This window comes from Propithecus coquereli, unplaced genomic scaffold (genome assembly GCF_000956105.1).
Source record: "Propithecus coquereli isolate 6110/MARCELLA unplaced genomic scaffold, Pcoq_1.0 Scaffold236, whole genome shotgun sequence".
NCBI lineage: Eukaryota > Metazoa > Chordata > Mammalia > Primates > Indriidae > Propithecus > Propithecus coquereli.
Genome location: NW_012147908.1, coordinates 3,338,479 through 3,358,433, shown reverse-complemented (window position 1 = coordinate 3,358,433; position 19,955 = coordinate 3,338,479). Strand labels below are relative to the sequence as shown.

The 19,955-nt window shown below is 44.3% G+C and overlaps 4 protein-coding genes across 5 annotated transcripts in view; all 4 read left to right on the top strand.

Moving 5' to 3' along the window:
* The window catches only part of LOC105811562 (protocadherin gamma-C4), a 185,587-nt gene that overhangs the window by 19,340 nt on the left and 146,292 nt on the right, over positions 1 to 19,955 (top strand). The window contains exon 1 of one of the 2 annotated variants that reach the window (XM_012645811.1): positions 5,613 to 8,217. The exons of the other annotated variant lie outside the window; for it this stretch is intronic. Coding sequence (XP_012501265.1) covers positions 5,794 to 8,217 — 2,424 coding nt within the window. The 5' untranslated portion in view covers positions 5,613 to 5,793. Of the gene's footprint in view, positions 1 to 5,612; positions 8,218 to 19,955 lie in introns of those variants that run through there. 2 annotated transcript variants of the gene reach the window in all.
* Positions 926 to 3,363, top strand: LOC105811537 (protocadherin gamma-B1-like). Its single transcript, XM_012645779.1, is given in 2 exon segments — positions 926 to 2,420; positions 2,423 to 3,363. Coding segments are annotated over 2 exon segments (2,436 nt in total).
* Positions 10,283 to 12,921, top strand: LOC105811536 (protocadherin gamma-B2-like). The gene has a single exon (XM_012645777.1). It carries the CDS (start codon positions 10,348 to 10,350, stop codon positions 12,919 to 12,921), a length of 2,574 nt encoding a protein of 857 aa, XP_012501231.1. The 5' UTR covers positions 10,283 to 10,347.
* Positions 14,465 to 17,028, top strand: PCDHGA5 (protocadherin gamma subfamily A, 5). The gene has a single exon (XM_012645814.1). The coding sequence runs from the start codon at positions 14,558 to 14,560 to the stop codon at positions 17,000 to 17,002; it is 2,445 nt and encodes an 814-aa protein (XP_012501268.1). The 5' UTR covers positions 14,465 to 14,557; the 3' UTR covers positions 17,003 to 17,028.

Sequence of the window (19,955 nt, the reverse complement as noted above, 5' to 3'; positions counted from 1 at the left end):
TTGGCTGGAGCTGAGAATCGAGACTATAGTGTATTGCATATATGTTCATACAAAAAGGAAGCACTAGTTTCATAAAAAATAAATATGGCTTATACAGAGTCAGCTTTATAAAACCATATATGTATGCCAAAATACTGAATTAGTCACTTTAACAAAATATCAGGATCTGCTGTACTTAACTTGGAAGATTATCTATGCTTTATAAAGAAGAGCAATATATTAAAATAATTGTAAGGCCTCGACTCACTTTCTTTTGCAAAGACTATATCTTTGAAAAATATTATTACGGAATTGATAAAGGATATGGAGAGATTTAAAATACTAAATAAGAGAAGTTATTCCAATGAATTTGAAGAAAGGTAAGAATCATAGTCCACTAAAAGTGTGGGTTAAAAAGCCATTCACTTATAGGGATACACTGGTCATGCCGGAGTTTATAAATATGGTGAAATCACTGAAGATATTTTTGCCCCCAAACCTAAAAAAAAAGGCCATATGCCTTGTGATTTTTTTTAAATGAAAAAAGAAGAATGTAAAATGATAAATATACTAATACGATGATGACAAACTAGGAAATATCAAATTTACAGGGAAAGTGTGAATATTTGGTTCTTTCTAGCAAATTAAAAGACAAGGTACACTTTGGGGATAAATAGCTGGGCAACGTGCAGTGAACCAAGACAACCTCTGGGCGCCGCTGTTGACCAAAGGGAAGAGAGGGGCTCTTAATTCTGCAGGAGCGACAGGCAGAGTGCTTTCCTGCTTTGTCCGGCACACATCAGAGAGCAGACGCTGCTCCTGTGCACTCTCAGCGCTTAACAAACAAGTCCTACGCTCAAATTGCGGACGTCCAGGGTGCTGTCACTGATTTTTTAAAAACACCTCAGAGAAACCTTGAAAAGAAGATTCTCGGGGAGTTCATGAAATGCAGAGGAGCGCCAGAGAAGCTAAAACGATGAAAAGTCAGGTACTGTTTCCCTTCCTGGTGTCTTTGTTCTGCGGGGCCATCTCCCAGCAGATCCACTATACGATTCCGGAGGAGCTAGCCAAGGGCTCTCGGGTGGGGAACCTCGCCAAAGATCTGGGGCTCAGCGTCCAGGAGTTGCCGGCTCGAAAACTGCGGGTTAGTGCAGAGAATTATTTCAACGTTAGCGCGGAGAGTGGAGATTTGTTAGTGAGCGATAGGATAGATCGAGAGAAGATTTGCGGGAGGAAATCAGAGTGTGCGCTAGACTTCGAAACTGTTGCTGAAAACCCAATGAATGTTTTCCACGTGATTGTTGCAATCCAAGATATTAATGATAATGCACCACGTTTCACTGCAAAAGGCATTGATTTAGAAATTTGTGAATCAGCCTTACCGGGAGTAAAATTCCCTCTGGATTCTGCACAAGATGCAGATGTAGAAAGTAACTCAGTAAAGACATACACCATCAACCCCAATAAGTACTTCTCTCTGTCAACAAAGGAAAGTCCTGATGGAAGTAAATACCCGGAATTAATGCTGGAAAATCCTCTGGACAGGGAATATCAGAGCTACCATCACTTAATCCTGACCGCCACAGATGGCGGGGACCCTCCTCTGAGTGGCACCACCCAGATCAGGATCCAAGTCACTGACGCCAATGATAACGCTCCCCTGTTCAGCCAGGACGTATACAGAGTCAGCCTCCAAGAAAACGTGCCCTGGGGAACCTTTGTGCTGCGGGTGATGGCAACAGACCAGGACGAGGGCATTAATGCAGAGATCACCTATGCCTTCCTCAATTCCCCGACAAGTACCAGCCTCTTCTTCAATCTCAATCCAAATACGGGGGACATCACAACCAATGGTACATTGGACTTTGAAGAGACAAGTAAGTATGTGTTGGGTGTGGAAGCCAAGGACGGAGGAGTGCACACGGCTCATTGTAATGTTCAGATCGAAATCGTTGATGAGAATGACAATGCCCCAGAGGTGACATTCATGTCATTTTCTAACCAGATTCCAGAGGACTCAGACCTAGGAACTGTAATAGCTCTCATAAAAGTGCGAGACAAGGATTCTGGACAAAATGGTCTGGTGACGTGCTATATACAGGAAGAAGTCCCCTTCAAATTAGAACCCACCTCCAGAAATTATTACAAGCTGGTGATTGACAGGGCCCTAAACCGGGAGCAGAGCGAATATTACAACGTCACCATCATAGCCACCGACAGGGGCAAGCCATCCCTTTCCTCCGGAACCAGCGTCACACTGTACATCTCTGACGTCAATGACAACGCACCCGTTTTCCTCCAGGCCTCCTACGTTGTCCACGTGGCAGAGAACAACCCGCCAGGAGCCTCCATTGCTCAAGTCAGCGCCTCCGACCCGGATTTGGGACCCAACGGCAGCGTTTCCTACTCCATCGTGGCCAGCGACTTGGGGCCACAGGAGCTATGTCCTACGTGTCGGTGAGCGCGCAGAGCGGGGTGGTGTTCGCGCAGCGCGCCTTCGACCACGAGCAGCTGCGCGCCTTCGAGCTGACGCTGCAGGCCCGCGACCAGGGCTCGCCCGCGCTCAGCGCCAACGTGAGCCTGCGCGTGTTGGTGGGCGACCGCAACGACAACGCGCCGCGGGTGCTGTACCCGGCGCTGGAGCCCGACGGCTCGGCGCTCTTCGATATGGTGCCGCGCGCCGCGGAGCCCGGCTACCTGGTCACCAAGGTGGTGGCGGTGGACGCAGACTCAGGACACAACGCCTGGCTGTCCTACCACGTCCTGCAGGCCAGCGAGCCCGGGCTCTTCAGCCTGGGGCTGCGCACGGGTGAGGTGCGCACGGCGCGTGCCTTGGGCGACAGGGACGCTGCCCGACAGCGCCTGCTGGTCGCCGTGCGTGATGGTGGACAGCCGCCCCTGTCCGCCACCGCCACGCTACACTTGATCTTCGCTGATAGTCTGCAAGAGGTACTACCGGACCTCAGCGACCGCCCCGCGCCCTCTGACCCCCAGGCTGAGCTGCAGTTTTACCTGGTAGTGGCCTTGGCTTTGATCTCCGTGCTCTTCCTCCTCGCGGTGACTCTGGCCATTGCCCTGCGCCTGCGACGTTCTTCCGGTCCAGCCGCGTGGGGCTGCTTTCAGCCTGGGCTCAGCTCCAAGTCTGGCCCTGGGGTTCTTCCCAGTTACAGTGAGGGAACATTGCCCTATTCCTACAATCTGTGCGTTGCCTCACAGTCAGCTAAGACAGAGTTCAATTTTCTCAACGTGACTCCGGAAATAGCTCCCCCTCAGGATCTCCTGAGTGACGATCCTTCTATGGTTGTATGCACCAGTAATGAAGACCCCAAAATAGCTTATGACTCTTCCTTTTCCTCTCACGTGAGTTTCTGCAAACCTATTTAAATTTTATATATTGTATTTGCTTCTCAGTCATGCATTATTAATTTTGGTCATCTTTCATTGTTCTGTGATGGTATCCAGTGGGGGAAGGTGGTGTATTGGATGAGTGGAGATTGGTTTCTTGATTGCTCAACAGTCTTGGTAATTACCAGACTATTGATTTTCTGGCTGGCATTTCTGTATGGTTGCCAAATCTTGCTAAAGGGACCTGTTTCCTGGATGTCACCACCTTTGTTAATAGCAATGCCCCTTTTTAGTTGATGTGTGATAGTTTTTTTTAAGTTATGTTATGCTTAGCTCTTTATAAATGTATTTACAGTTCTTTCTGCCTAAGTTAAAGTTTATGTGCATCTGCACCAATTATATTCTAGTTGTTTACCTTTTTGCAGTAATGTGTATATTTAACACAGCCTTCCAATAATTAAGACTCTTAACACTTCTTCGTCTTATCACAGGTAATAAATATTGCCAAAATTTACATTTGCTTCACTGACTTTGGGTCAATATTATTCCCACTTTATAATTTTTTCAAGGATGTCTCATAATTTTCTTAACCATTTCTTAATCATTCATTTTTATTCTCTTCCTGCTTTGACATTATTATAATAAGAAATATAGTCTACATTTTGTTTATAAAACATTTTCCATATTTCTTAATGTTTCTTTTTTGTGTGTGTGTGACAGAGTCTCGCTCTGTTGCCTAGGCTAGAGTGCTGTGGCGTCAACCTAGCTCACAGCAACCTCAAACTCCTGGGCTCAAGCGATCCTTCTGCTTCAGCCTCCTGAGTAGCTGGAACTACAGGCATGCGCCACCATGCCCGGCTAATTTTTTCTATATGTTTTTAGTTGTCCAGCCAATTTCTTTCTATTTTTTAGTAGAGATGGGGTCTTGCTCTTGCTCAGGCTGGTTAATGTTTCTTTAGAATAGTTTTCTAAGAAGTGAGTTAAATCTATAAACATTTTAAGATTTTTTTAATGCACATTGTCAAATTCATTTCTAAAACATATCATTTTATCTTCCAATCCCCAGCAACTTGTGAGTCTTTTAGGATTGTGAGAAACACTTTTATCTATTCTCTCAAAGTCTAAAGATTTTAAAAGTGTGTATAGTTAAGGGAATTTTGTATGAGTCATTTCTAAATGCTAATTATTAAGTGAGGAATAATCTAAAGGACTGGTGACTTACTGCTTTATCTAAAATTTTCTCAGGTTAGTAATTTATTCTAAGTATAGAAGAAGAGAGCTATGGAACATGCAATGATAATGCACCTATAATTACTAAAATATTTCCTTTTACTGGCTATTTCTAAAATCAAACCTAAAATAAACTTAGAAATAATGGTAAAATAATAGCAGGCATGTCATGCATGAAAAAAATCACTGAATTATTACCTACTGTTTACAGTCTCATTTTTCTGTCTTTTTACCTCTATTATTTACTTTTAAGATCAGAGTTATTTGCCCACAGTGTTAGGCTTTGCATTTGCATTGATAACTCATTCATGAACCATTGAAAAAATATTTGTTGAGTGCCTACTCTATGAAAGGTGCCGTTCTAAAGATTGAGTACACACTGTGAACAAGATAGTCACAGGCATAACTTGTGGCCTAGAATCTACTGTATAAAAATTAATGAGCAATTCTCTTCCCAAACCTATTATCATATTCGTCAAGCCCGTTTGCACCAGGTTAAGACTATCTCTTAAAAGTGGGTACTTTCTTTCAAGGGAATGAAAAGCTTCCCTGAGTTCTAAAGGGTCAACTCATGTGAGTAAACTTGTTTCTACATAAGTTGGGACTAAAGCCAGACCTCCAAGCTTCCAGCCCACTGTCTTTTCACCTATATCTTTCCTCCATTCTTCAAGTCCGCCCTTGCTTTTAAGAGGGATAAATATGTCCCTCACGCAATGCTCTGTACTAAGAATGGGCTATGGGGATGAATAGTGCAAAAACTGAAAAGAGGTAGAAAAGACTTAGCAAAAAAAATTTAAAAATCATGTTATTTTCTGAGAAAATAAATAACTTTATAAAATTTATGGTACAGGAAGCTTTGGGTCATTCTTGGATTTTCATTGCAAATCAAACAATAGGAATTTGACTTTTAATCTATTGGGAGAAATAGGATTGGGAATGGAAAATGTGTATAAAAGTGGTACTTTATATGAGAATAAATTGCAGTAGCAGGTTTGGACTCTGGGTGTCGCTGTTCACCAATAGGGCGAAAAAAAGACAAGCAGAAATGTAATCCGAACCACAAGATTTCTGCAGCACAAAGCAGTTGTCGTGGGGCTTTACGAAAGCTTCCACCTGGACCCCGAGAGCTCCAACACCCAGCGATGAAAGCAGTTTATTTTGGACTCCGAAGATCCTAGGGCTCCTCAGGGCACCACAGAGGGAAAACCGAAGCGCACGCTCTTCCGTGGCGGGGCTGCGATGGCGGCTCCTTCTCATCGCCCAGACTGCAGCCGGCTGGTCAAGATCTGCCTTCTCCTGGGGGCCCTGTGGGAAATCCAGGCTGAACAGATCCGCTACTCGGTGCCCGAGGAGCTGGACAAAGGCTCTGCGGTGGGCAACATCGCCAAGGACCTGGGGCTGGAGCCCCGGGAGCTGGCGGAGCACGGAGTCCGCATCGTCTCCAGAGGTAGGACGCAGCTCTTTGCTCTGAACCCACGAAGCGGCAGCTTGGTCACCGCGGGCAGGATAGACCGGGAGGAGCTCTGTGACAGATCTCCAAAGTGTATGGCAAACCTGGAGATTCTCCTAGAGGATAAAGTAAAGATTTTTGCAGTAGAAGTGGAAATAATCGATGTTAATGATAATGCGCCCAGCTTTGGAACAGAGCAGAGAGAAATAAAAGTGGCTGAAAATGAAAATCCTGGGACAAGATTTCCTCTTCCTGAAGCTTTTGATCCGGATGTAGGTGCAAATTCCCTGCAGGGTTATAAGCTCAGCCCAAATGGTCACTTCTCCCTGGACGTGCAAATCGGAGCCGATGGGATTAAGTACCCGGAGCTGGTGCTGGAGCGCGCCCTAGATCGCGAGGAAGAGGCGGTTCACCACCTGGTCCTCACCGCCTTCGACGGTGGCGACCCAGTTCTCTCTGGCACTGCCAAGATTCACATAACACTTGTGGATATCAATGATAACGCTCCGGTATTCACTCAGCCCGAGTACCACATAAGTGTCCGTGAGAACGTGCCCGTGGGCAGCCGGCTACTCACTGTAAAAGCCACCGATCCAGATGAAGGAGCCAATGGAGAAGTGACATATTCTTTCCGGAAAGTAAGAGACAAAGTATCCCAGCTATTCCAGTTGAACTCTCTGAGTGGGGACATAACATTATTGGAAGATCTAGATTATGAGGACTCTGGATTCTATGACATAGACGTAGAAGCCCATGATGGACCTGGTCTCCGAGCCAGAAGTAAGGTGCTGGTGACAGTTCTGGATGTAAACGACAACACTCCAGAAATCACCGTTACATCTCTCACCAGCTCAATCCAAGAAACTTCTCCCCCAGGTACAGTAATTGCACTTTTCAATGTGCAGGATAGTGACTCAGGAGAGAATGGTCTCATTGCATGTTCTATTCCAGATAATCTGCCATTCATGCTTGAAAAGACCTATGGAAATTACCATCGGTTGTTGACACACAGAACTCTGGACAGGGAAGAAGTCTCAGAATATAACATCACCATAACTGCCACCGACCAGGGAACTCCACCACTGTCTACAGAGGCTCACATCTCGTTACACGTGGGAGACATCAATGACAACCCACCCATTTTTCCTCAAGCCTCCTACTCTGCCTATATTCCAGAAAACAATGCCAGAGGAACTTCCATTTTATCCATTACAGCCCAGGACCCCGACAGTGGTGAGAACGCCCGAATCTCCTATTCCCTGGCTGAAGATACTTTCCAGGGTGTGCCCCTGTCCTCCTACATCTCCATCAACTCCAACACTGGTGTCTTGTATGCACTGCGCTCCTTTGACTATGAGCAGTTTAGAGACCTGCAGCTACAAGTGACAGCCAGTGACAGCGGGAACCCTCCACTCAGCAACAATGTGTCACTGAGCTTGTTCATACTGGACCAAAATGACAACTCCCCTGAGATCCTGTATCCTGCCCTCCCCACTGATGGTTCTACTGGTGTGGAGCTGGCACCCCGCTCTGCAGAACCCGGCTACTTGGTGACCAAGGTGGTGGCAGTGGACAGAGACTCGGGCCAGAATGCCTGGCTGTCCTACCGCCTGCTGAAGGCCAGTGAGCCAGGGCTCTTCACAGTGGGGCTGCACACAGGTGAGGTGCGCACAGCGAGGGCTCTGCTGGATAGAGATGCACTCAAGCAGAGCCTTGTGGTAGCTGTCCAGGACCACGGCCAGCCCCCTCTCTCAGCCACTGTCACACTCACCGTGGCTGTGGCTGACAGTATCCCTGAAGTCCTGGCTGACCTGGGCAGCATCAAGACCTCTGCTGATCCCTACGATTCAGGCCTCACGCTGTACCTGGTGGTGGCAGTGGCCTCAGTATCCTGCGTCTTCTTCGCCTTCGTCATCGTGTTGCTGGCACTCAGGCTGCGGCGCTGGCACAAATCACGCCTGCTTCAGGCTTCAGGAGATGGATTGGCAGGCCTGCCCGCCTCGCACGTTGTGGGTGTGGATGGGGTGCGGGCTTTCCTGCAGACCTATTCCCATGAGGTCTGCCTCACTGCAGACTCCAGGAATAGTCACCTGATCTTCCCCCAGCCCAACTACGCAGACACACTGATCAGCCAAGAGAGCTGTGAAAAAAGTGAGCCTCTTCTGATAACTCAGGATTTACTTGAAACAAAAGGAGACACTAACCTTCTTCAGGTGAGCCAATCATATAATCATTCTTACTGCATTGAAACATAGGCAAAGAGCCTTGTAAATGTTTCCAATTATATAAAAGATGTAATATATCAAATAAAGGTACTTCTAGGGTCAATAATGATCGATAACTACTATGCAAAAAGTTATTTGTTTATTACTTATAATTTTTAGTCTTCATTCAGTTGTAGTTTCAGCAGAAATTTCTTAATTTTATACCTTGACCACCTCACTTTTTTAAATGTCATTTTCCTTTAGGCTTTACTGAAAGGTTGGATTAGAACTGTGAAATAGAAGGCAATTGTGTAAATTCATATTTATAGCATTCTTTCTCACGAAGCTGTTGTTGAATCTGGACTGAATATTTTTAAATTCCCTCTGTTCCCACTGTATCATGTTTTGCTTGAGGTTTACTTTTCTTTCCTTGAAAGGATGTTTCCATTATAGTTAGACAATGGCAAAAATTTATGGATCGTGGAGAAACTGTTTAACTTTTAATATAACTTTAACAGGGATATTGTCTCAATTGACCAGTATATCTCAAATATTTTGTTGTTGCTGTTCTGAGATGCACCAGCAATGACTATGTGTGATTCCTTCAGTGTACTTTTATGATTATCAAAATATTGTCCATTTTATTTCACTTATATCTAAGTAAATTGTATGAGTAATTTTAAAAATGTCTAAATTGCCTGGTTTGGCATCCCTAATAAGACCCTTCTTGATTTCTAAGGAAAAAAACTTTTTGAAGTCTTTCCATTTTTTATCATGTGAGCCTCTTACAAAGATTGGATAACTTGGATTCTGGACTGATATGATTCATGCTACTTAGTAAACTGGCCTCATCCCTGTCCCTGCAAATTGCATTCACATAGCTGTTATTGTGTGACTCTGGAATGATGTGATATGGAAGAAAATATTTTATTTGTAAGGAATATGCAGCACTAGTGTTCCTTGGCCTTCACTCAGTTCTGTGAATTAATTCAGAATTCATGAATTCCAAGGGCTACACAAATTAGTGTATTTTGATAACTGGAAGTTGTAGCAATAGATTGTGGGATATGCCTTCATTCAACTTAAGAAGGAGAGTTCTAGTTTCTACATGGTTTTGTATTCACAGGAAGCTGTGGTGCAATACATAGTAAACTGGAATATGACATGATATAATTAGCCAGCTTGCGGGGAGGAAAGAGGGAATAACAAGTGAACATTGAGAGATAACTCATATCTGAGGAGAGATTATTTAAAATACTGAAGCCCTAAAGTATAATTTGGAAATGTTCAATTGGCCTGACCCTGGGTCAAATATATTCAGATGGCATTAGGAACACATCCCAGAACCAGAGTGGTACATGTTTTAATGCCTAGGAAAGCAATAACTTACCTAATACCATATGGGAAATATGTTTTTGTTTGAATGGGAACTGGGTTTCTTTTAGCAAATAATATTTCTGATTAAACAAATCACTATACTATATCCGTATGATGAACTACTATATAGCTATAAGTAATAAATGGAAAACTTGGCCAGGGCAGTGGCAAGCGCCAGTAGTCCCAACTACTGGTATGAAATGATCTTCCAGACATAATAAATGAAAAAAGTAAGCTGCAGAACATGGTATATTGTATGCTTACGTTTGGGTAGAAAAGGGGGGAAGAACATTTGTAAAAATCTGCTGCACTCTACAAAACATATCTCTGGGAGGATACACCAGAAACACCACTTATTTCTCATGGGAGAAATGTTATCGAAAGCAGGGATGAAAGGGTGAACCTATGAATTTGGGATAATTTTAATATATTACTTTAAGATAAACAAATACTCTGTATAAATTTTAAAAACAAAGAAAGAAAAAACATTCTTTGCAAACACTTACAAGCCCTTGGTGCAGTTTCCTAAGAAAACCTCTGGGCGTCGCTGTAGGTCAAAAGAACCGAGAGAAAATATCAGAGACGCATTTGGGAGCCTCTTAGAAGGTAACTTCCTGTTCAACTGACCACACAGAGGAGACCAGAACAGATGCGGAGCACAAAAGAAAAGCAGGAAAAGTGACCCTAGCCGGGATTCTGCCTCCCCCGGAGGGTTTATTTTTCCTACTGGCGAAGGAGCGGAGGAGCGGAGGGAGACAGAGGATGCCGCCGCGCGCGGGACCGGGCCGTGCGGAGCCCCGGCCGCAGGTACTGTTGCTCTTCGCGCTGTCTTTGCTCCGCGGGGCCCTCCCAGACCCGGTGCGCTATTCGATTCCCGAGGAGCTGGCCAAGAACTCGGTGGTGGGGAACCTCGCTAAGGATCTGGGGCTTGCTGTCCCGGACTTGCCGGTCCGGAAGCTGCGGGTTAGCGCGGAGAAGGAATATTTCACTGTAAACCCAAAGAGCGGGGACTTACTTGTGGGTGACAGAATAGACCGAGAGCAGATTTGCGGGAAGCAGCCTCTGTGTATTCTGGATTTCGATACTGTCGCTGAAAACCCACTAAATATTTTCCATGTAGCAGTAACTGTGCAGGATATAAATGACAACACTCCGCTATTCAAACAGAGTAAAATTGATTTAAAAATTGGAGAATCCACTAAGGCAGGTACAACATTTCCACTAGATCCGGCCCTGGATTCAGATGTTGGTCCTAATTCACTGCAAAGATACCACCTTAATGACAATGAGTATTTTGATCTCGCCGAGAAACAGACTCCAGATGGACGTAAATATCCTGAGTTGATTCTGAAACATTCTCTGGACAGAGAAGAGCATGATTTCCATCAATTAGTCCTCACAGCTGTGGACGGTGGGGATCCACCTCAAAGTGGAACCACCCAAATACGAATCCAAGTCACTGATGCCAACGATAACCCTCCAGTGTTCAGCCATGACGTGTACAGGGTCACCCTGCGGGAGGACGTGCCCCCAGGTTTCTCTGTGCTCCGAGTGACGGCCACCGACCTAGACGAGGGATCCAACGCGGAGATCACCTACTCCTTTCATAATGTGGAAGAACAAGTGGGACACCTTTTCAATTTAGATAAAATAACAGGAGAAATCACAACAAAAAATGCTTTGGATTTTGAAGTTGCTAATAGTTACACTCTGAGTATAGAAGCAAAAGATCCTGGAGATCTAGCAGCCCATTGCAGTGTTCAAATCGAAATTCTCGACGAGAACGATTGTGCACCAGAAGTGATCGTGACTTCAGTATTTACTCCCCTCCCAGAGGATTCACCTCCAGGAACAGTGACAGCTTTGATAAAAACAAGAGACAGAGACTCCGGAGAAAATGGAGAAGTTTACTGCCGCATCTTGGGAAACACCAAGTTTGTACTGAAGTCTTCCTCGAAGAACTATTACAAGCTAGTGACAGACAGGGCTCTGGATCGGGAGGAGATCCCAGAATACAATGTCACCATCATAGCCACCGACAGGGGCAAGCCGCCTCTCTCCTCCAGCGTAAGCGTCACTCTGCTCATCTCAGACATCAACGATAATGCCCCAGTTTTCCACCAGAGTTCCTACTTGGTCCACGTGGCAGAGAACAACCCGCCAGGAGCCTCCATTGCTCAAGTCAGCGCCTCCGACCCGGATTTGGGACCCAACGGCAGCGTTTCCTACTCCATCGTGGCCAGCGACTTGGGGCCACAGGAGCTGTCGTCCTACGTGTCGGTGAGCGCGCAGAGCGGGGTGGTGTTCGCGCAGCGCGCCTTCGACCACGAGCAGCTGCGCGCCTTCGACCTGACGCTGCAGGCCCGCGACCAGGGCTCGCCCGCGCTCAGCGCCAACGTGAGCCTGCGCGTGTTGGTGGGCGACCGCAACGACAACGCGCCGCGGGTGCTGTACCCTGCGCTGGGGCCCGACGGCTCGGCGCTCTTCGATATGGTGCCGCGCGCCGCGGAGCCCGGCTACCTGGTCACCAAGGTGGTGGCGGTGGACGCAGACTCAGGACACAACGCCTGGCTGTCCTACCACGTCCTGCAGGCCAGCGAGCCCGGGCTCTTCAGCCTGGGGCTGCGCACGGGTGAGGTGCGCACGGCGCGTGCCTTGGGCGACAGGGACGCTGCCCGACAGCGCCTGCTGGTCGCCGTGCGTGATGGTGGACAGCCGCCCCTGTCCGCCACCGCCACGCTACACTTGATCTTCGCTGATAGTCTGCAAGAGGTACTACCGGACCTCAGCGACCGCCCCGCGCCCTCTGACCCCCAGGCTGAGCTGCAGTTTTACCTGGTAGTGGCCTTGGCTTTGATCTCCGTGCTCTTCCTCCTCGCGGTGACTCTGGCCATTGCCCTGCGCCTGCGACGTTCTTCCGGTCCAGCCGCGTGGGGCTGCTTTCAGCCTGGGCTCAGCTCCAAGTCTGGCCCTGGGGTTCTCCCCAGTTACAGTGAGGGAACATTGCCCTATTCCTACAATCTGTGCGTTGCCTCACAATCAGCTAAGACAGAGTTCAATTTTCTCAACGTGACCCCGGAAATAGCTGCGCCCCAGGATCTCCTCTGTGACCCTGCCTCTTGGGGACCAAGTACAAATCATGAAGACACTGGAGTTTCATTTGCCTCAGATACTATTTTAAAGGTCAGTTTTAATTCAATTCATTTATTTTCACTTCAGTTTTTATTGTTTCTTAACAAATCGCCTAACTTGAGTAGGAGGCTCCACTGCATAATGTGTTGTCTAGTCAGTCAGGTTTGGGCAGTGTTCTGCTTTAATTACCTTAATCTCATCTAACCAAATCTTAAATATGAGTTTTCTATCTGAAATGCGAGATTGATTTGTTCATAATTACAGGCCTTTACCACATGAAATACCATACTGTACTTCTTCTTTCTTATCTTTACATTCCTTCCCTCTGGGAGTTTGTTACTGTTGGAACTTTAAGGAATATCTTTCACCTTCAGGGTCTTCATTACTCAAATTTTACTTCCTCTTAGAATCACAGTACTTGAGAGTAAGGAGAGCCTTCATCTTACTAGTTTGTAGAAACTGGGAACCAAAGAAAGGAAGGGTTTTAACCAATGTCATGCTTGTTTAACCACAGTGCTTGGACAGGACATTGTTCCAACTTAAAGACCAACACTTTAAATATTTTTACAAGCTGAACATCTTGGGATCCCAGAACTATTTTAAAGGATGGGCAATGTTTGAGGTCTGAGCTCTAACATACATATTAACAAATTGCTCTTGAGAAAACTTGCACATTGAGAAAAACTTTGCAACCTAGTCACATCATTTTCTACCAAATATTACTTAAAACTTTATGGTTTTGAATTGCCTAATTATATAATATCTTCATTTTCTTAGTTTTCTATGAAGGTTTCTAAGTAAAGTTGCTTCTCTTGTACTTGCTCAAATGTCCATTTTTTTCAGTCATGAGGTTTTTCTTTTTCTGTTACCACATAAAAGTGATAACATTAAATATCTGTCTCAACATAGAAAGGCCACTCACTGCTGCTTGCTGGGCATGGTTTCCTGCATGGATGATGATCTAAGGCCCTGTCCTCCACAGTCCCTATACTGACTGTCACCAAAAGCCCATCACTGTAAAATGTCTAACTGCAAGTGTTTGAACAGGGTAATAGGAAAATATAAATAATTCGTGGTTAACTCAACTCAAACTCTCAGTCTCAGATAGTGCAGATACTTTCTCAAAGACCTCACAAGTAACTAAGACCTTTATTCTTCCTGCTTATGACAGCTAACATAACTTGCATAAATCAATAGGCCTTTTTGGAAAGGTGCATTGAGAGCTGGGTTTGTTTCCTTGGCATCCTTATGTACAAATAAGCATGGTTTCAAAAATGTATCCTAATAAAAAGGGGAAATCTTGAATCGTACAAAGGTAAGAATTTCAATGTCCTAATTTAACGGACAAAATATAGATAAAAGGTAAATAAAGGGCATAAGCTCAATGGCACATTAAATAAAACTTTTCTAAAGAAGTAAAATGAATCTACTAATTATATTGATTTCAGGGGGTTGTGGAAGTATTTTTCTATTCATAATTAAAACTTAATTAACTATTATAAACAATGTCACGCAGTAATACAATAAGGATATGGCAAAATTATTAGAAACAAACATATAATTGAACTTACAAGAAATAAAAGTAGAATTGGTGTAGTAACTGGTTAGGACTCTGGGCGTCGCTGTTCACCCAAGTGGGAAAGAAGCTGTCGCAGAGGAGATCCGACTCTCTGCTCCTACCTTACTAAACACTCACAGCTCAGGCAAGCTCTCGGGAAAAATCAGCCATCCGCGCCCCGCTCCCATTTTCGTCAGGGAATGTATACCCAGCGGCTTTAGAAAAAGAAGGAAACAGCCAGGCTGAACCAGGACTAGGAGGTAACTGGGCAGAGAGAAGGCAATGACGCATCCACCCAGGCGCTGGGGCTGCGGAGAGCTGCTTCTGCTCTGCATGTTCCTGGGGACGCTGTGTGAGACAGGATCCGGGCAGATCCGCTACTCGGTGCCCGAGGAGCTGGAGAAAGGCTCCTTCGTGGGCAACATCGCCAAGGACTTGGGGCTGGAGCCCGAGGAGCTGGTGGAGCGCGGAGTCCGCGTTGTCACCAGAGGTAGGACGCAGCTTTTCTCTCTGAAACCCCGAAGCGGCAGCTTGGTCACCGCGGACAGGATAGATCGGGAGGAGCTCTGCGCTCAGAGTGCGCGGTGTCTGGTGAGTTTTAACATCTTGGTTGAGACTAAAATGAAAATTTATGGAGTAGAAGTAGAAATAATCGATATTAATGATAACTTCCCGCGATTCCGGGATGAAGAATCAAAAGTTAAAGTTAATGAAAATGCGGCTGTGGGGACGCGGTTAGTGCTTCCCTTTGCGCGGGACGCGGACGTGGGTGTGAACTCCCTGCAGAGTTACCAGCTCAGCTCCAATCTACACTTCTCTCTGGATGTGATAAGCGGAACTGATGGACAAAAGTACCCGGAGCTGGTGTTGGAACAGCCCTTGGACCGCGAGAAAGAGGCTGCTCACGACCTCCTCCTCACAGCTTTAGATGGCGGAGACCCGGTCCTCTCCGGCACCACGCACATCCGTGTGATGGTTCTCGACGCAAACGATAACCCGCCCCTGTTCACTCAATCCGAATACAGAGTGAGCGTTCCCGAGAACATACCTGTAGGCACTCGGCTGCTCACGCTGACCGCCACGGATCCAGACGAGGGAATAAACGGGAAATTGACCTACTCTTTTCGCAATGAAGACGACAAAATTTCAGAGACTTTTCAACTTGATTCCAACCTGGGGGAAATCTCGACTCTGCAATCACTGGACTATGAAGAATCCAGATTCTACCTCATGGAAGTGGTAGCTCAAGATGGAGGCGCTCTTCTTGCCAGTGCTAAGGTGCTGGTCTCAGTACAGGACGTGAATGACAATGCCCCCAAAGCGATCCTCACCTCTCTCACCAGTTCTCTCTCTGAAGACTGTCTTCCTGGAACTGTAATTGCACTGTTTAGTGTACACGATGGTGATTCTGGAGAGAATGGTGAGATTGCGTGTTCTATTCCCAGGAACCTGCCTTTTAAATTAGAAAAGTCAGTTGATAATTACTATCACCTATTAACAACAAAAGCCCTGGACAGAGAAGAGATTTCAGATTATAATATCACCATAACCGTCACTGACCATGGAATCCCACCCCTATCGACAGAAAACCACATCTCCCTGAAAGTAACAGATGTCAATGACAACCCACCTGCCTTCCCTCATGCCTCCTACTCCACCTCCCTCCCAGAAAACAACCCCAGAGGCATCTCTATCTTCTCCATGACTGCCCTGGACCCTGACAGTGGTGACAATGCTCGGGTAACTTACTCCCTGGTCAAAGACACATTTCAGGGAGTTCCTCTATCCTCCTATGTGTCCATTAACTCTGACACTGGCGTCCTGTATGCTCTGCAATCCTTTGACTACGAGCAGTTGAGAGACCTGCAGATGTGGGTGACAGCCAGCGACAGTGGGAACCCACCGCTAAGCAGCAACGTGTCACTGAGCTTGTTTGTGCTGGACCAGAATGACAATGTACCCGAGATCTTGTACCCTGCCCTTCCTACCGATGGTTCTACAGGTGTGGAGCTGGCACCCCGCTCTGCAGAACCTGGCTACTTGGTGACCAAGGTGGTGGCAGTGGACAGAGACTCGGGCCAGAACGCCTGGCTGTCCTACCGCCTGCTCAAGGCCAGTGAGCCAGGGCTCTTCTCAGTGGGGCTGCACACAGGTGAGGTGCGCACAGCGAGGGCCCTGCTGGACAGAGACGCCCTCAAACAGAGCCTCGTGGTGGCCGTCCGGGACCATGGCCAGCCCCCTCTCTCAGCCACCGTCACGCTCACCGTGGCTGTGGCTGACAGTATCCCTGAAGTCCTGGCTGACCTGGGCAGCATCAAGACCGCTGCCGATCCCTACGATTCAGGCCTCACACTGTACCTGGTGGTGGCAGTGGCTTCAGTATCATGCGTCTTCCTCGCCTTCGTCATTGTGCTGCTGGCACTCAGGCTGCGGCGCTGGCACAAATCACACCTGCTTCAGGCTTCAGGAGATGGATTGGCAGGCCTGCCTGTCTCACACGCTGTGGGTATGGACGGGGTGCGGGCTTTCCTTCAGACCTATTCCCATGAGGTCTCCCTCACCGCTGACTCTAGGAAGAGTCACCTGATCTTCCCCCAGCCCAACTATGCAGACACGCTCATTAGTGAAGAAAGTTGTGAAAAAAGCGACCCTCTTCTGATATCTGATAAGATAAATGCAAGCAAAAAAGAACCGGGAGTTGTTCAGGTTAGTTTTCTCTTTCAGTAAGGATGACTGGAGCATTTTCTTCATTTGTTTCCTTATTCATTTTTCTGACATATTCAAAATCAGCTAATTTTATAAATAGTGAATCAGTATTTGCTCTATTGGAGATTAATTTGATTTTATTTGATAACTGATGCTTTCTCCATTTGTTTTCAAATTATATTTTGAGTTTAATGTCTTCTTTTGTGAATATGGGGATGTTTTAGAAAATCTAGTGATATCTGTAGATGTAAGTGAAGCAAATATTTTAAAAGAAAGTGGTTAGACATAATCCTTTTACCCAAGATTTTGCTATATTGGAACTGCTAGTCTGTTAATAGAAGAGTTGGTTTATTACTTCAAATAGTTAGATATATTGTTCTCTTTTAAATATTTACTTAGACACCGTTAGTGAATATGTTCTGGAAAGGATATTGTATAGGATTGATATTTTAGTATAACTGAAGTTTGCATAAGGAAATAATTTACAATATTTACATAAGCCAGTGGAAGAGTACAGAAAATTTTTGCATGATCAATATCAGAAAAAATGTTAATTTTATAGTGATGAATATGATGTGTGCAGCATTCTGAAATCTGGAAAGTTTGAACTTAACCATTGGATATGTGGACTTATTGAGAGAAGAAATCAGTGGAAAGGAACTTTAGAATTCAGCTTTATTCTGTGATATAAAGTTGAAACTCTTTGGAGTTTAAAGTCTCCAAAGAGTTAGATACTTCTGCATTCAATAAACATCAATATGCCATACACCTAGCATCTTCTGGTTACAAGTAGTCCCTTCACTTATTAGAATCAATACCTACTGAAATGTTTGCATTTCTTCAAGTATAAGTACAGTTCTGCTTTATTACCAGAGTCTAAGGTTTGTATTTGCAAAATGAATTCAACTTAGGAACTGTTTGAAATTTTAAAATTCATTTCTGAGGGATGTGCTCGCCTTAAATTAATAGATTTTTCTTAATGAAATGCCATTCTATGAGTCTCAAATTCCAGTAGCATGTGTTGGGTAATCAAAGAACTACTTGATTTTCTGCATGTGATTTGCTGAAGATGATTATCTTCTTAAAATATTTTTAGTCTCCCAAATGTTGTACTTTTAACACCTTTACCATCAGCTGCAAAGTATGGATATATGGGGGAAATGATAATAGAATATTATTCATGGGATAGTAAGCTACACCACTGAACCACATGAAAGGTTTATTGACACGTTGAGGAACTTAAGACCACTTGATTTTTATTTTTTAAACAGTTATTTAAATGGCATCCAATTAAATGTATATGTGCACAATTCTGACCTCCATGTAAAATGTGCAGATTCGTTAAATAGTGAGTTAATGTATCTAAAGAGTAACAAGAGAATCTGTATGATAGGTGCTGACATTATTCACTCTTATGTGAAAACTCACATTTCCATTTTTTTTAGAGAAAAGGTTAGAGATTTAGTTAAGTATCCTCTGAGTTAACTTTTTTATGCAATGGAGAAATATCTTTTATCCCTCTATAAACTACCAATACACTTTATATTATAAAATGCTTGATCCACACATTCCAAGTGTATATACTATATATTAATATACCATATACCCTTTTAAATATTTGAATCTTTAGTTTTATATGTTCTCTTAAAGATAATTTTTCTATACTAATCGAAGTGTTTATACAATTGTGGAAAGGCACTTGCTTGGGCATGTTTGGGAGCAAAGTCTTGAGTCAGTAATACTTTTTATGTTTGTATAAAGTAAAGATGCCAATGAGTGGCTCTCTAGAATTCTGGATACAATGAGCAGTTTAAGATGCTCTAACGCTTTTCTACTATTAGGTGAGTTCAGTGTTGCTACACACCTGCCAATATATTATGGAGGTTAAAGATAATTTTCTTCTGAAGATTTTCTGGTTTGGAAATGTAATTAAAATGGTAAGGCATTTTTATATGTTTGCTGGCCATTATTCTGTCTTCTTTTGAAAAGTTTCTGTTCATGTCCTTTGCTCATTTATTGATGGGGTCGTTTGATTTTTTTCTTGTTGATTTTCTTAAGTTCTATATAGATTCTTGTTATCAGCTCTTTATTGGATGTGGAGAAGGCAAATATCTTCTCCCATTCTGTAGGTTGTCTATTCGCTCTAATGATAGTTTCCTTGGCTGTGCAGAAGCTTTTTAATTTGTGGCAAGGCAATCATTACTTGTAACCAAAATGTTTGTACCCCCATAATAGTCTGAAATAATAAAAAAATAGTAAGGCATCTTTCAGGAGCATGGAAATTGGCATGTTATTGAAAAGGAAAGAGTGTAAATAACAAAAGGCTGAGATGGTCAGATGGTAACCTGGGGACCAAAGAAAAGTGAACAACATAGATTACTTTCCTTGGGGTATATAATTCTAAGAACTCACACTTCACTCTCCAAATCCAAATAACACTATTGTTAAGCTACTTGTTAAGCTACGATTAAGGACAATTGTAATGTAGTGTGGGAAAATTTCATTGGTGGAATAGCTTTTCAATCATACTCATTCAATTAACGGTAGACACTTGGAAACTAAAGAAAAGAGTCTCTTGCTTCTTACTATACTTCTGTTTTATAAGGACAATCAGTCTCCTTGCTTACCTATCAATTCTTTTGGGGGAAGATGATAAAGATAACATAGAATAACGTGAAACAGAAAATAAAACTAAAAGCTATGAGATTTATAACTTTCATAAGTTAGAAGAAAATGAAATAGAATAGAATAACAATACACGTGAAGCTGATATGTCAAGAATTTTTATACTACATCTTCTGTGATCGCCAACACTATCTTTCATTTGTATGTTTCTCTGTATATTATTTTATTTGGTTCTCAATTCTAATAAGGTAAACAGGGAAAATGTTATGACCATTTTATGAAAATGGAAACTCAAAGCATGTGATGCCAATAAACATCTTGAGCGAGTTTATCTCAGTCCTTTGACAAG

Coding starts and splice junctions, on each gene's coding strand:
- PCDHGA5 (XM_012645814.1), top strand. CDS start 14,558: ATGACGCATCCACCCAGGCGCTGGGGCTGCGGAGAGCTGCTTCTGCTC.
- LOC105811536 (XM_012645777.1), top strand. CDS start 10,348: ATGCCGCCGCGCGCGGGACCGGGCCGTGCGGAGCCCCGGCCGCAGGTA.